The sequence below is a fragment of the Salmo salar genome, chromosome 22 (genome assembly GCF_965601325.2).
Source record: "Salmo salar chromosome 22, fSalSal1, whole genome shotgun sequence".
NCBI lineage: Eukaryota > Metazoa > Chordata > Actinopteri > Salmoniformes > Salmonidae > Salmo > Salmo salar.
Window position 1 is genome coordinate 21,415,246 of NC_138312.1, and position 14,587 is coordinate 21,429,832.

General features: G+C 44.8%; 1 protein-coding gene across 13 annotated transcripts in view; it reads left to right on the top strand.

Annotated features, from left to right (window-relative positions):
• LOC106583030 (membrane-associated guanylate kinase, WW and PDZ domain-containing protein 1) overlaps positions 1 to 14,587 on the top strand; it is a 205,866-nt gene that overhangs the window by 160,753 nt on the left and 30,526 nt on the right. For 11 of the 13 annotated variants that reach the window (XM_014166771.3, XM_014166772.3, XM_014166774.3 and 8 more), the window contains 7 exons: positions 294 to 516; positions 3,145 to 3,227; positions 4,870 to 4,905; positions 10,646 to 10,703; positions 11,601 to 11,704; positions 12,665 to 12,784; positions 14,343 to 14,528. In XM_014166771.3, the coding sequence (XP_014022246.1) occupies positions 294 to 516; positions 3,145 to 3,227; positions 4,870 to 4,905; positions 10,646 to 10,703; positions 11,601 to 11,704; positions 12,665 to 12,784; positions 14,343 to 14,528 (810 nt within the window). The remainder of the gene's footprint in view (positions 1 to 293; positions 517 to 3,144; positions 3,228 to 4,869; positions 4,906 to 10,645; positions 10,704 to 11,600; positions 11,705 to 12,664; positions 12,785 to 14,342; positions 14,529 to 14,587) is intronic. The other 2 variants (XM_014166773.3, XM_014166776.3) reach the window with 1 other exon arrangement.

Consider the following 14,587-nt stretch of genomic DNA (forward strand, 5'->3'; position numbering starts at 1 on the left):
CATCTAATCATCACTCTCCTCCAAGAGGTCAGAGGTCAGATCAAGGTCCTCGCTCAGTCAGCCACAACAGTTGGCCAAGTGTGTACATGTTATGAAGGGAAGAGAGGTTCCTTCAGGTCTAAAACTACTAGGCTACATATCAAGGCCGGGTTTGAACAGATATGAGGCCACCAAACTCTAGTGGCATTGCCTCAGAATGTGTGTGTGTGTATTTTGTTTGCACACATGTATTTGTTCTGTGCAAATGACTACGCTTCCCTTTCCTCCTCTCCTCACCACCATCCCCCCCATAGGAGACTCAAGTGAACCCGACGAGCACCCCTCCGTGCGCCCCTACGCCCTACGTGAGAACGCCCCGTCCTACGGTGTGACCAACACGTTGTCATCCACCACGGACGGCTCTCAGCAGACACACACACACCTCAGCCGTCCTCCCACAGAGGAGGACCCCCTGGGACCTCTAGCTGACAACTGGGAGATGGCCTACACCGAGAACGGAGAGGTCTACTTTATAGAGTACGTACCCTACCGGATGTACACCCTATACCCTGCCCTATGTACCCTTACCATACACCGAGAATGGAGAGGTCTACTTAATAGAGTATGTACCCAATAACATAACCTACACCCCGTAACACACCATACAGTGGGGCAAAAAAGTATTTAGTCAGCCACCAATTGTGCAAGTTCTCCCACTTAAAAAGATGAGAGAGGCCTGTAATTTTCATCATAGGTACACTTCAACTATGACAGACAAAATGAGAAGAAAAAAAATCCAGAAAATCACATTGTAGGATTTTTTATGAATTTATTTGCAAATTATGGTGAAAAATAATAAGTATTTGGTCAATAACAAAAGTTTATCTCAATACTTTGTTATATACCCTTTGTTGGCAATGACACAGGTCAAACGTTTTCTGTAAGTCGTCACAAGGTTTTCACACACTGTTGCTGGTATTTTGGCCCATTCCTCCATGCAGATCTCCTCTAGAGCAGTGATGTTTTAGGGCTGTCGCTGGGCAACACGGACTTTCAACTCCCTCCAAAGATTTTCTATGGGGTTGAGATCTGGAGCCTGGCTAGGCCACTCCAGGACCTTGAAATGCTTCTTATGAAGCCACTCCTTCGTTGCCCGGGCGGTGTGTTTGGGACCATTGTCATGCTGAAAGACCCAGCCACGTTTCGTCTTCAATGCCCTTGCTGATGGAAGGAAGTTTTCACTCAAAATCTCACGATACATGGCCCCATTCATTCTTTCCTTTACACGGATCAGTCGTCCTGGTCCCTTTGCAGAAAAACAGCCCCAAAGCATGATGTTTCCACCCCCATGCTTCACAGTAGGTATGGTGTTCTTTGGATGCAACTCAGCATTCTTTGTCCTCCAAACACGACAAGTTCAGTTTTTACCAAAAAGTTATATTTTGGTTTCATCTGACCATATGACATTCTCCCAATCCTCTTCTGGATCATCCAAATGCTCTCTAGCAAACTTCAGACGGCCTGGACATGTACTGGCTTAAGCAGGGGGACACGTCTGGCACTGCAGGATTTGAGTCCCTGGCGGCGTAGTGTGTTACTGATGGTAGGCTTTGTTACTTTGGTCCCAGCTCTCTGCAGGTCATTCACTAGGTCCCCCCGTGTGGTTCTGGGATTTTTGCTCACCGTTCTTGTGATCATTTTGACCCCACGGGGTGAGATCTTGCGTGGAGCCCCAGATCGAGGGAGATTATCAGTGGTCTTGTATGTATTCCATTTCCTAATAATTGCTCCCACAGTTGATTTCTTCAAACCAAGCTGCTTACCTATTGCAGATTCAGTCTTCCCAGCCTGATGCAGGTCTACAATTTTGTTTCTGGTGTCCTTTGACAGCTCTTTGGTCTTGGCCATAGTGGAGTTTGGAGTGTGACTGTTTGCCGTTGTGGACAGGTGTCTTTTATACTGATAACAAGTTCAAACAGGTGCCATTAATACAGGTAACGAGTGGAGGACAGAGGAGCCTCTTAAAGAAGAAGTTACAGGTCTGTGAGAGCCAGAAATCTTGCTTGTTTGTAGGTGACCAAATACTTATTTTCCACCATAATTTGCAAATAAATTCATTAAAAATCCTACAATGTGATTTTCTGGATTAGTTTTTTTCTCATTTTTTCTGTCATAGTTGAAGTGTACCTATGATGCAAATTACAGGCCTCTCTCATCTTTTTAAGTGGGAGAACTTGCACAATTGGTGGCTGACTAAATACTTTTTTGCCCCACTGTATAACATATCCTACACCCCGTAACACACCATCTAACATATCTTATACCCCGTAACACACCATCTAACATATCCTACACCCCGTAACACACCATCTAACATAGCCTACACCCCGTAACACACCATCTAACATATCTTATACCCCGTAACACACCATCTAACATATCCTACACCCCGTAACACACCATCTAACATAGCCTACACCCCGTAACACACCATCTAACATAGCCTACACCCCGTAACACACCATCTAACATAGCCTACACCCCGTAACACACCATCTAACATAGCCTACACCCCGTAACACACCATCTAACATATCTTACACCCCGTAACACACCATCTAACATAGCCTACACCCCGTAACACACCAGCTAACATAGCCTACACCCCGTAACACACCAGCTAACATAGCCTACACCCCGTAACACACCATCTAACATAGCCTACACCCCGTAACACACCATAATAGTATTTCAGTTAGTATCTTCTCAAGAAAATATTGTGCTTCCACTTTCCATCTTTTTTTGAGTAAAGACTATTCCTTTTTATCCCTCTCATTGTTTCATGTTATGTGTATATTGGTTGTATGGTTGTTACGATTTTTAATGTTGTTTTTTATTGTAGAACCCTGACTGACTGATTGTAGAACCCTGACTGACTGATTGTAGAACCCTAACTGACTGATTGTAGAACCCTAACGTGAACCTTTAATACATTGGAAGTTGTGATACTTGCCTTTAGCATTGAGTCTGATTTACTTCACAGTGTGTATCATATTTAGCCGTGGAAGTGAGGATGTTTTTCAGACAGTGAGTGTGTGATGACTTCCCAGTCAGAACAATGTGGCTGTCTGGCTGTCTGACACTGTCTTGTGTGTCTATCTATAGCCACAACACAAAGACCACATCCTGGATCGACCCCCGGTGCCTGAACAAACCTCCCAAACCCCTGGAAGAATGTGAAGACGACGGTATGTCCACCACAGACTGTGTGTGTGTGTGTTTGTGCATGCATGTGTGTGTGTCGGGGAAATTGTGTATTCACTGTCTTGTTTGTTTGTCTGTTGTTGACTCATTTGTTTGTGTGGAGAGGGAACCGTGCAGAATCAGATGCATGTCTGTCAGATCAATTGTTCAACGAGTGGCCTGCAGATGGCACACTTGAGCCACCGTAATGTAACTTGAGATGAGATGAGACACGTTAATATTCTGATCTCGTGTGCTGCCTGACTGCCAGCCTGCGCTCACGTCTGAGCAAGACGCCCCCCGGCAGCCTGAAGGACTGACTGGATCATTCGCATCATCTATCATAAATAAATAATGTACCTTGTCCAACAGAGGAGTGTCCGCCCACCCACCCACACAAAACACTAGCGTTTCAAATGCCTCTCCCCTCCCCTCCTCTCACCCGCTGCCATGTGTCCTCTCAATGTGTTCTGTGGTCCTTGTATTGAGATATCTCTATAAGTTCTATCCTCTCAAGTTGCTGCTAGAGGACACATAGGATAGAGATATATGATTCATATTGTCAAGCATATGGTGCATGAACTAGAATTCCTATTTAGTGGCAGCTGTTTTCACCCACCCCAATCTCAGATGGTCCATATTAAAATGTACAGGTAACTGCCAAAATACAGGAAACACCAACATAATGTTTCTTAATAGGGCGTTGGGCCACCATGAGCCAGAACATTTTCAATGCACCTTGGCATAGATTCTACAAGTGTCTGGAACTCGATTGAAAGAATGTGACACCATTCTTCCATGAGAAATTCCATCATTTAGTGTTTTGTTGATGGTGGTGGAAAACGCTGTCTCAGGCACCGCTCCAGAATCTCCCGGAAGTGTTCAATTAGGTTGATATCTGGTGACTGAGACACACGCCACACACACACACACACACACACACACACACACACACACACACACACACACACACACACACACAAACCTTTAAACCCCCTATGTCCCTTTGAGACCCCTCTTTCAAAGTCATTGAGATCTCTTCTAGCCATGGTAGCCAAAATAATGGGAAACTGGGTATTTTTATACATGACCCAAAGCATAATGTGATGCTTACTTAACTTAGGAACCACACCTGTGTGGAAGCAGCTGTTTTCAATATACTTTGTATCCTTGATTTACTCAAGTGTTTATTTCACTTTGGCAGTTACCTGTATGTCTGTGTGTAGGGTATGACTCATTTATTTCACATAAATGCACCTACAGTACAGTATGATACAGTGCCACCCAATGGTGAAGTAGAAAGCTCTTCAGAGCTATGTTCTTTGTGCTTAACGTTATTGTACAGACTGTGGCTAATATAGAGCGATGAGCTATTGTCATGGTGCATGTAGGGATTTAGTATAGATTTACACCTTACAAACCATTTGAGCTAATTAGTCACGGTTAGCAGTCATGATTCCGGACACATTATGTTTTTTTACAGTGTATGGAGCCAAATGTTGCTGCTCCCTCGGCTTGCTTGAGGCTTAAATTAAAAAATCAATCGCTAACCCTCTGCCGCTCTCACTCTCTTTCTCTCCCCCCTCTCACTCTCCTCTCCTCCCTCGGTTCCTCCACCCATGGTCTGCTGGTGTTCTCCTGGAGAAGAAGGGGTACACACAGAAGAGATGGACAGTGAGCTAGGTAGGCCTGTCTCTCCTTCCCCCTCTCCCCTGCTGTGTCTTATGGGAAACCTGTCTAGTGTATTTGACAACGTCACCCTGGCTTATTACAGCGTAATCAAACGCTTTATAACACCTGGGCTGTAACACCTGTACATGTAATCAAACGCTTTATAACACCTGGGCTGTGAAAGACTGAAAGACGTGTGTGCGTTCACTTACATTCCCGTGTGTCTGCTGATCAGGCAGTTCTTACCGTGTTAATGCACTCGCCCGGCCAGCCAGCATGCAGTAATACAGAGAGAACCATTCACGAGGGGCACATTGTCATGATGATCATTTCCTAATGGGCCTCTCATTCAAATGGACCTCTCACTCTCAAGCCGCATCATTCCATCCACTGTTGCTCATATTATAACAGAGAGCACTTTACCCACCACTGTCTGCCGGTGCATCAGTCTCTGGAGCCAGAGGGAGGCTAACAGCCATGGCTCTGAGATGGGCTCTGATAACTGCTGCCTACTATTTTATTTCAATGGTGAATGCATCGGTGAATAGTCCCAGTTCTCGAGAGTCATCAGTGTCTGAAGATTTTTGTTCTAGGCTGTTGATCAGATGGCTCTTTTTGAACAAATCTAACGCAATGGTAAGTCTTAGGACTGGTGCTGGTGCTATAGGTTGGTGGGGGTGTCAGAAATATTTTTGCTATTTTCACAACCAGAATTATAGCCGCAGGAGCTGGCGGTGGCTTGAAAGGGCTGAGTTCTGATGAATAAACAAGATGGTGTGTCGAGGCTTGACCACCTCACTGGCCGTTCAGAACGTGCTCCATGGTAAATATATGGTTGCTTCAAGTTGTGTATTTACAGTATTTTATTTATTGTATTGTCATCAACTCCAATTCCAATGTTAGTCCGTTCTAGCCTACTTTGTTAAAAAGCCGACAGAAACAAAATAAAGAAATGTCAGCCTATCCCATATTTGCTCAATATGTTGAACATGTTTGCACTCCACATTGTTCTAAGTGATTGCATGTCTTCAATGTGGAAATATATTGTTAACATAGCATTCACACTGATAGAGGACTACTGTAAAATGCATTATCTGAGCCATGGACATACAAAACGTCGTCAATAAGCAATATTACATTTACTATTGATAAGACCTAAAAAGTCTGTCTAAATACAGTTACAGGCACCATAATTGCTCCCCGTGCTCATATAATATTATGCCTAAGACAGCGTAGACTATGGAGGGTTTTACGCACATCCAAACTTTTCTCAAAAGCTGGAAAAAGATCCAAAATAAAGAAAAAGCGGGAATGTCCGCTCATCATTATACTCCTCCAAAATATAGATAGATCGATCCTACCATCACTGTTGATATGGCCGGTAGTGACTTTGCCACGTGAAAGGTAAACAAACAAACAGGCAAGTATAGCCTACAAGCAGATTCAGCGCCACAGACAACGATCAGAATTCACACAATTTGACTGAACAAACGAAAGTAGAAAATGCGTTTTTTGACAAAATGATCAACTAAAAACAATAAGCAGTCTTTTTAAATAACTTGATATTCCCAAAAAGGTTGAGTTCAAACTTCTCACAGAAGCTGGACAAACATAATGTTTAAAGGCCCAATGCAGCTGTTTTCATATCAATATCAAATAATTTCTGGGTAACAATAAGTACATTACTGTAACATATTTCCATTAAAATGGGCAAAAGTAGCTTTTTAGTAAACTATTTCTCAAACAACAATTTTGCTAGGATTGCCCGGGAGTGGTCTAGCTGTTGTTGGCAGGGAGGTTTGGAACTCTCTTTGTTATTGGTCTATTAACCAATCAACTTACCACATGGTGATGTCACCATGGAAAGCCGAAACTCCCGCCCATGCAAACCTACTGATTGGAAGGTCTGGTATAGATTATGTTCTCAACCAGCAACTATCAGGAAATAACAGTGATCACATTTTTTCACACATTTGCAGTGTTCGTTCCATCAGATTTTGTACAATATGATATATACTGCTCCAAAAAATAAAGGGAACACTTAAACAACACATCGTAGATCTGAATGAAAGAAATAATCTTATTAAATACTTTTTTCTTTACATAGTTGAATGTGCTGACAACAAAATCACACAAAAATAATCAATGGAAATCCAATTTATCAACCCATGGAGGTCTGGATTTGGAGTCACACTCAAAATTAAAGTGGAAAACCACACTACAGGCTGATCCAACTTTGATGTAATGTCCTTAAAACAAGTCAAAATGAGACTCAGTAGCGTGTGTGGCCTCCACGTGCCTGTATGACCTCCCTACAACGCCTGGGCATGCTCCTGATGAGGTGGCGGATGGTCTCTTGAGGGATCTCCTTCCAGACCTGGACTAAAGCATCCGCCAACTCCTGGACAGTCTGTGGTGCAACGTGGCGTTGGTGGATGGAGCGAGACATGATGTCCCAGATGTGCTCAATTGGATTCAGGTCTGGGGAACGGGCGGGCCAGTCCATGGCATCAATGCCTTCGTCTTGCAGGAACTGCTGACACACTCCAGCCACATGAAGTCTAGCATTGTCTTGCATTAGGAGGAACCCAGGGCCAACCGCACCAGCATATGGTCTCACAAGGTGTCTGAGGATCTCATCTCAGTACCTAATGGCAGTCAGGCTACCTCTGGCGAGCACATGGAGGGCTGTGCGGCCCCCCAAAGAAATGCCACCCCACACCATGACTGACCCACCGCCAAACCGGTCATGCTGGAGGATGTTGCAGGCAGCAGAACGTTCTCCACGGCGTCTCCAGACCTGTCACGTCTGTCACATGTGCTCAGTGTGAACCTGCTTTCATCTGTGAAGAGCACAGGGCGCCAGTGGCGAATTTGCCAATCTTGGTGTTCTCTGGCAAATGCCAAACGTCCTGCACGGTGTTGGGCTGTAAGCACAACCCCCACCTGTGGACGTCGGGCCCTCATACCACCCTCATGGAGTCTGTTTCTGACCGTTTGAGCAGACACATGCACATTTGTGGCCTGCTGGAGGTCATTTTGCAGGGCTCTGGCAGTGCTTCTCCTGCTCCTCCTTGCACAAAGGCGGAGGTAGCGGTCCTGCTGCTGGGTTGTTGCCCTCCTACGGCCTCCTCCACGTCTCCTGATGTACTGGCCTGTCTTCTGGTAGCGCTTCCATGCTCTGGACACTACGCTGACAGACACAGCAAACCTTCTTGCCACAGCTCGCATTGATGTGCCATCCTGGAAGAGCTGCACTACCTGAGCCACTTGTGTGGGTTGTAGACTCCGTCTCATGCTACCACTAGAGTGAAAGCACCGCCAGCATTCAAAAGTGACCAAAACATCAGCCAGGAAGCATAGGAACTGAGAAGTGGTCTGTGGTCCCCACCTGCTGAACCACTCCTTTATTGGGGGTGTCTTGCTAATTGCCTATAATTTCCACCTGTTGTCTATTCCATTTGCACAACAGCATGTGAAATGTATTGTCAATCAGTGTTGCTTCCTAAGTGGACAGTTTGATTTCACAGAAGTGTGATTGACTTGGAGTTACATTGTGTTGTTTAAGTGTTCCCTTTATTTTTTTGAGCAGTGTATAAAACAATTTTGACTGCACTGGGCCTTTAATAAAACATTAGTGACGTACATAAGACTAGTGTGTGCACCTCCGCTGGAAAAAATCTATTCTACAACCAAATCCATTACGCTAAGACCAGCTTTTGGTCGGTCTTAAGTATCCCACACCTCAGTGCCAGCAAGCTGATGTTAGACAGGTAAATTGCCGAACCTGGTGGAAAATGCCAGTGCACCAATTTTTACATGACGAAATTGCAAACTAAGGTGTGTTTGACATTTGTGCCTCAGCAGCAGCCGAAAATAGAGCCCAGAGACTGATTTAGACTGGGGAACCAGGTGTGTGCAATACCAGGTCAATCCGTGATATCAGTTGATCAATGAATTGCCAAGGAGTAGTGCACCCCTGGGTTAAGGTTAGGTCTGAGCTAAGTGAGGGTAAGCTGATCCTAGACCAGTGTTTTGCCTCTGATATGGTCTCCTCCATGTTGTGAACAGCAGCCAGCCCAGGAGAGGAGCATCCCTTCTTCATACCACTGCTCAGATTGGATGAACACAGTCAATATGTATCGATTGTGAAATCCGATACATGGAGAAAAAGGCAATTACTCCAGTTGTGTATAGGACAGCAGATGTATGGCCTCGATTGTGCAACCCCTCGCTCAGGAGAAATCAAATAGTCAGGAAGACCGAATGAGATGCAAACAGTTTAATAGGCAATTTGTCACCCGAGTCCCCCTTGAACTGGAGTGTGCATGGGCGTCGACCGGGGAACGTGGAGCAGGGAGCTCTTTTGGATAGGTGTTAGATTGGTCCCACTGCAGCCACTCAGTATCAGCAAGGCCAGTTGTGACATGAGGGCTTTGGCATCTAGCGATAATATCACACAGATCTCCTTTAGGAATACAGCCACTCTGGTGTGAAATAAGGTGAGTGATTAGAATTTACAGGCAGGTGCTACTGGCTCAAGGTTGACTGTTTCCCTTCAGAACATCTGAGAAAAATAAACCCTAGTCTGTGTATTGTGAATGATCCGAACACAACACCCCTTTAATTCCTTGCCTTCACTCTCCCGGCTTAACACCTTGCCTCCACATCCTCTAAAGCTGGTTGAGGGGTAGTTAGTGTACACCACTCGTCAGAATATAGACTGAGATATAATAAACTGGGGCTAATGACATGCAGCGCTGACAATGCACAGCAGACAGTCACAGACATCTGTATGTAACCAATTACAGCCCTCTGACATGTCTCTATACATTTAGCATTTTAGTCATTTAGCAGACACTTGCCTTACAGGAGCAATTAGGGTTAAGTGCCTTGCTCAAGGGAACATCAGCAGATTTTTCACCTAGTCGTCCCGGGGATTCAAACCAGTGACCTTTCGGTTACTGGCCCAATGCTCTAACCGTTAGGCTACCTGCTGCCTTCATAGCCATTAGTACAGTAGCTAGCTAACTAGCTCTGTCTCAGCTGTTTTAATCACACTGCTCCGTATACTGAGAATGTATCAATGTAGCAGCCTTTACGGCTGAGTAGTCCATGTCTAGATCCAATCAGTCCTGATTTATGGCTGTGTTGTCAGGCCATTCATGGCAGTCTTGTCAGGCCACGCTGAGCATTGATGTCAGGGCAAATAAACGTGTCTGAAAGAAAGGCTTCTTGAGGAGAATGCATCCTTAATGAATTAGACCACAGTGAGTAATACAGGATCAAGGACATCCAGTTCGTGACGGTCTCCAATGCCATGGTGACATAGACAGTGGTAAACCAATCAAGGACAACACTGAATACCATTCTACACATGCCTACATCAAGGATGTCAGTCGCATTATACGTCAGATTCCCTTACTGCCATGAACATATAGAAAACATTTCTTCACCGTGACATTTTTAAACTGCAACCCACAATAGAAACCCTGTCCACATTTAGACCACCAGATCCTCTTCTCCATCTGGGCGCGGGGTTGATCGTGATTGGTCAAAGCCCCCCTGTAGTTCTTTATCTGATGTGTTAAATGTCAGCCGTGTCCTGCCAGGAGCCAAGAGCCAGGTCCACACAGCTTCTCTAGTGTTGTTCACTCCCAGGTGACTGACAGGCTGTGTGTGGTAGGAAAAGGTCTTTATGACACCATCTCTAACATCCTGCCTTTTCCACCTCTCTCTATGTCCCATCCAGAGCTGCCAACAGGCTGGGAGAAAATAGAGGACCCAGTCTATGGGCTTTACTATGTGGAGTAAGTAGTGACACACACCTTCGGATGTCTCTGTTGCCTGTCTCACTACCTCACTGTACTGTACATTCAGAATGCATTTGACACTGTGCAGTGGCCCAGAATATGCAAAACACCATCAAATGCAGTATACCAGACGGCTGTTATTTTGGTCTAGTCTGTTATGGTAAAAATAGGCCATTTGTTGCTGTCATGATCATTTAGAAACATGTAATTTCTCATCTAGTGGGAGACCCTTGGGCCTGTGCATTAATATGAATGCATTCATATGTTTTGATGTTGTTCAAAGCAATACCTTAGAGGCAGAGGCACAGTTTTTTTTTTTGTCTGAGATTTTTCAATATATATTATTCCTATTTTTTTCCTGTTTACTGCATAATTTCCCAGCATGTTTCTGTACTGTTTGAAGTGTAATTTCCTTACGGTGCGGTGTACTGCTCTCCTAATTCCCTGCTGGGTTTGTGGTATGACGTGTTTTGGTGGTGTTGTTAACCTCCTGAAGCAGTGTACTTTAGTGATTGTGTGATGCTGTTGATATTCAGGCCTCATCGTCTCTGTCTCGTCGGCTCCAACAGAGCACTGTCTGTACCAGACTTGACTTCCCTGACTTAAGCCCTGGCTCCTGGAGCATTGGCCACCAGAGACTTTTTTTCTAATTGTGTGTTGTGTTAACTCCCTCACCACTGCCTCTCTGTATCTCTTTCTTTCTCCCTCTCCATCCTTTGCCTCACCTTTTTGGCTTACTTCTGTTCTTCTTTCTCTCATACACATTTATTTCCTGTCATCATCCCCCTTGTTCTCTTTTTTTCTTTTGCTGACTCCAATGAATTATCTTTCTACTTTCCTGTTTCGTTGTCCTAATTTGTCCTCCATCCCTCCCTCTCTTCCTCCCTCTCTCAGTCACATCAACAGAAAGACCCAGTATGAGAACCCTATACTGGAAGCTAAGCGGCGGAAGCAGCTCGAGCAACAGCAGCCACCAGAAGGTGAGCGCTACATCCGAGGTTCGTTTCCAGCCCCGCCGGGCGTCATTTCTTTCTTTCTCCATGTCTGTGGTCGTGTCTGTCTGTCCTTCTGCCCTGCTTTCTTCTCTTTATGATTTGCTATCGAGAGACCATAAAGGCATACCTATGATTTATTTTAATGACCTTGAAAATAGTTTTTTTTATTTTTTATTGATTTGGCAATGTTTTAAGTGTCACTGATACCCTCTAAAGTATTTGTGCTAATATGAATGATTTTATACATCTACAGGTCTAGGTAAGTTTTTTTTGGTTTGACAATAATATATTAAAAGTCTGTTACAGCAATGAAAATGTATCACCATATGATAGTTATAATATTTCTGGGTCTTGTTCTCCTAGTGAAAAGCATTTCAGGACATATGCTTTAGGTCTCTTTAGTCTACACAGTACGCTATGTATGTATTTGAACAGTGATGCAAAAATGTTACATTTGGCTCTGTCCTCCAGCATTTTGCTGAAATATAGAGACAAATTAAAAAGTTTAGCATCACTGTCCAAATACATACTGGACGTAAGGAAGTGTATGTAGAATGTCCTCCACATTTCCTCTCTTCATGCAGGTCACACCACTAGGAACCTGCCTATTGGTCCACGCTCTGCCCACTCAGCTAAATGTGCTTCTGACTTGATTACCTACCTGCTGACCTTTTCTCCTTTAAGCTTAATATCTCTTTACGCTCAATATCTATGACTTTTACGCTTTCATTGATTGAATCTTGATGCTGAGAATATTAATGAAGACTTAATCCTCCAATACACTACACAGTGAGGCTGCCGTTTTGATCGATCAGAGATTGTATTACATGGTATTACTTTAATCGGCAGCCATTGTGGCTCAATGCAGTACAGTAGTTTTCAAGCCACCCATTGTGGTGAACCATAAGGATCACTGTAACTGTACAGACACCAGAGACAGGAGTGTGCCCTTTGCTGTTCCAGAATGGATAGAGGATGCCACCCTGGCTGGTGCCCCGCTGGCCAGCTATACCGCCAACCACCAGGAGACCTACAGGGACACCCAAGCCAGACCCCCACTGCCGCCCCTCATCGGGCCAAAACGTGAGTCCTGGTCTGGTCAATATCCTAGTTTTGTGAGGTTATTGGTCCATTTTTGTTTGCGACATTGTGGATGTGTACCCTCATCACGTGCCTCTCTCTATCTTGCTCTCCTCTCTCACTCCTCTCACTCGCCTCTCTCACTCTCACTCACTCACGCTCTGTCTTTCTCCATCTCTGTAAGCTCAGGCCCCTGACCGGCACTGCCCAAAGCAACTCAAGGCCTTGAGATTCCACCACACAAATCTCTCTTTTTACCCAGCTCTTTTAAGTCACCCTGCTTTCAAGTTCCTACACCCACTTCTCTTTTGTAAAAAATAAATAAATACAAAAAAAAAAAAAATCCTCCTCAATATTACTGCATTGGTCTGCCTCTTGTGTCTTGAATTATTTGAAGGCAAACACAAGGACACTGGCTGACTCCAAGGGTAATACATTTTTCATTGTATGCATAAGCTGTACTCCTCCCCCATGTAAGTGTAGCATCTGCGGTTTGTTAGTCACTCTCCAATCCCTCGCGGCCATCTTCCCTGCTTTAATGTCTCCCTTTTCATTCCACCCGCTTCCTTCCACAGTCAATATATCACTTCAATAAACTCTGAATATCCCACTCCATCTCTCATATAAACTCTGTGAACATTTGTCCAACTGACAGCATGACTGGAGCCAGTCATAGTAGAAGAGACCGAGGGCTTGGATCTAGATTACAGACCCCAGACTCTAGCAGTTCTTATTTCATAAGACCGACTCGGGTGTCCATTTGCCTAAGCTATATGAGTCTGCCAACTCCATGTCTAGACTCCAGAGTGTACCAGAGTAGAGAGAGTTCAGTGCTGTCTTGGTCTCTATACACTGTCTTGGTCTCTATACAGTGTCTTGGTCTCTATACAGTGTCTTGGTCTCTATACAGTGTCTTGGTCTACATACAGTGTCTTGGTCTACATACACTGGCAGTCTTGGTGGCACGCTCGGCTATTACGCATAAGCTTAGAAACATCTGTTTCTAAATCACTGGGAATTAGTCTGACAATAACCCCGCACACACACTCACAAACACACACTTCCTTCCCATCCTAGTGTCAAGCCTTGAAAAGCTGTTTTAAACTGATGGCTGCCGTGTATATAGAACTGTACCACAGTGTCATCATACACTTTCAGAATTGACAGTGAATATTATTTTACTACTTATCTAACCATGCTGCCAGACCCAGATAAAATCCTGGGTTTTACCCAATAGTGTAGCACTCTATAGGGCATAGCAGCCCCCACAGACTGGGGCCAGGTCAGGGGATTTACCCATAGGATTACCCCTATTCTCAGGCACAACCAGGCTGCTGCCCCCTAGCTCTTGGAATCCCTCTTAGCCTAATTAATCTATCGATCTTAATCAGTCCCTTTATGATTAATGGAGCTCATCAAACCAACACATCTCTTATCGAGCACTCACTGATCCGGAGCCAAGACTGTTTAGGGTAACCCCTCCTCCTTTGGCTAGCACAGCACATGAGATCAACAGGTCCTTATGAAAGGTGTGTAAGGCTTATGTGTGTGTGTTCCCCAGGAGGGAAGCCCTTCTTCACGAGGAACCCGGCGGAGCTGAAGGGAACCTTTATCAACACCAAACTAAGGAAGAGCCACCGAGGGTTCGGCTTCACCGTAGTCGGGGGCGACGAGCCTGATGAGTTCCTTCAGATCAAGAGTCTGGTTCTGGACGGGCCTGCTGCCGTCGACGGCAAAATGGAGACAGGTGGGCCTCCGCTCTGTCGTTCCGTGTCATTATTAAGAGGTGGTCACCAACTCTTTGAG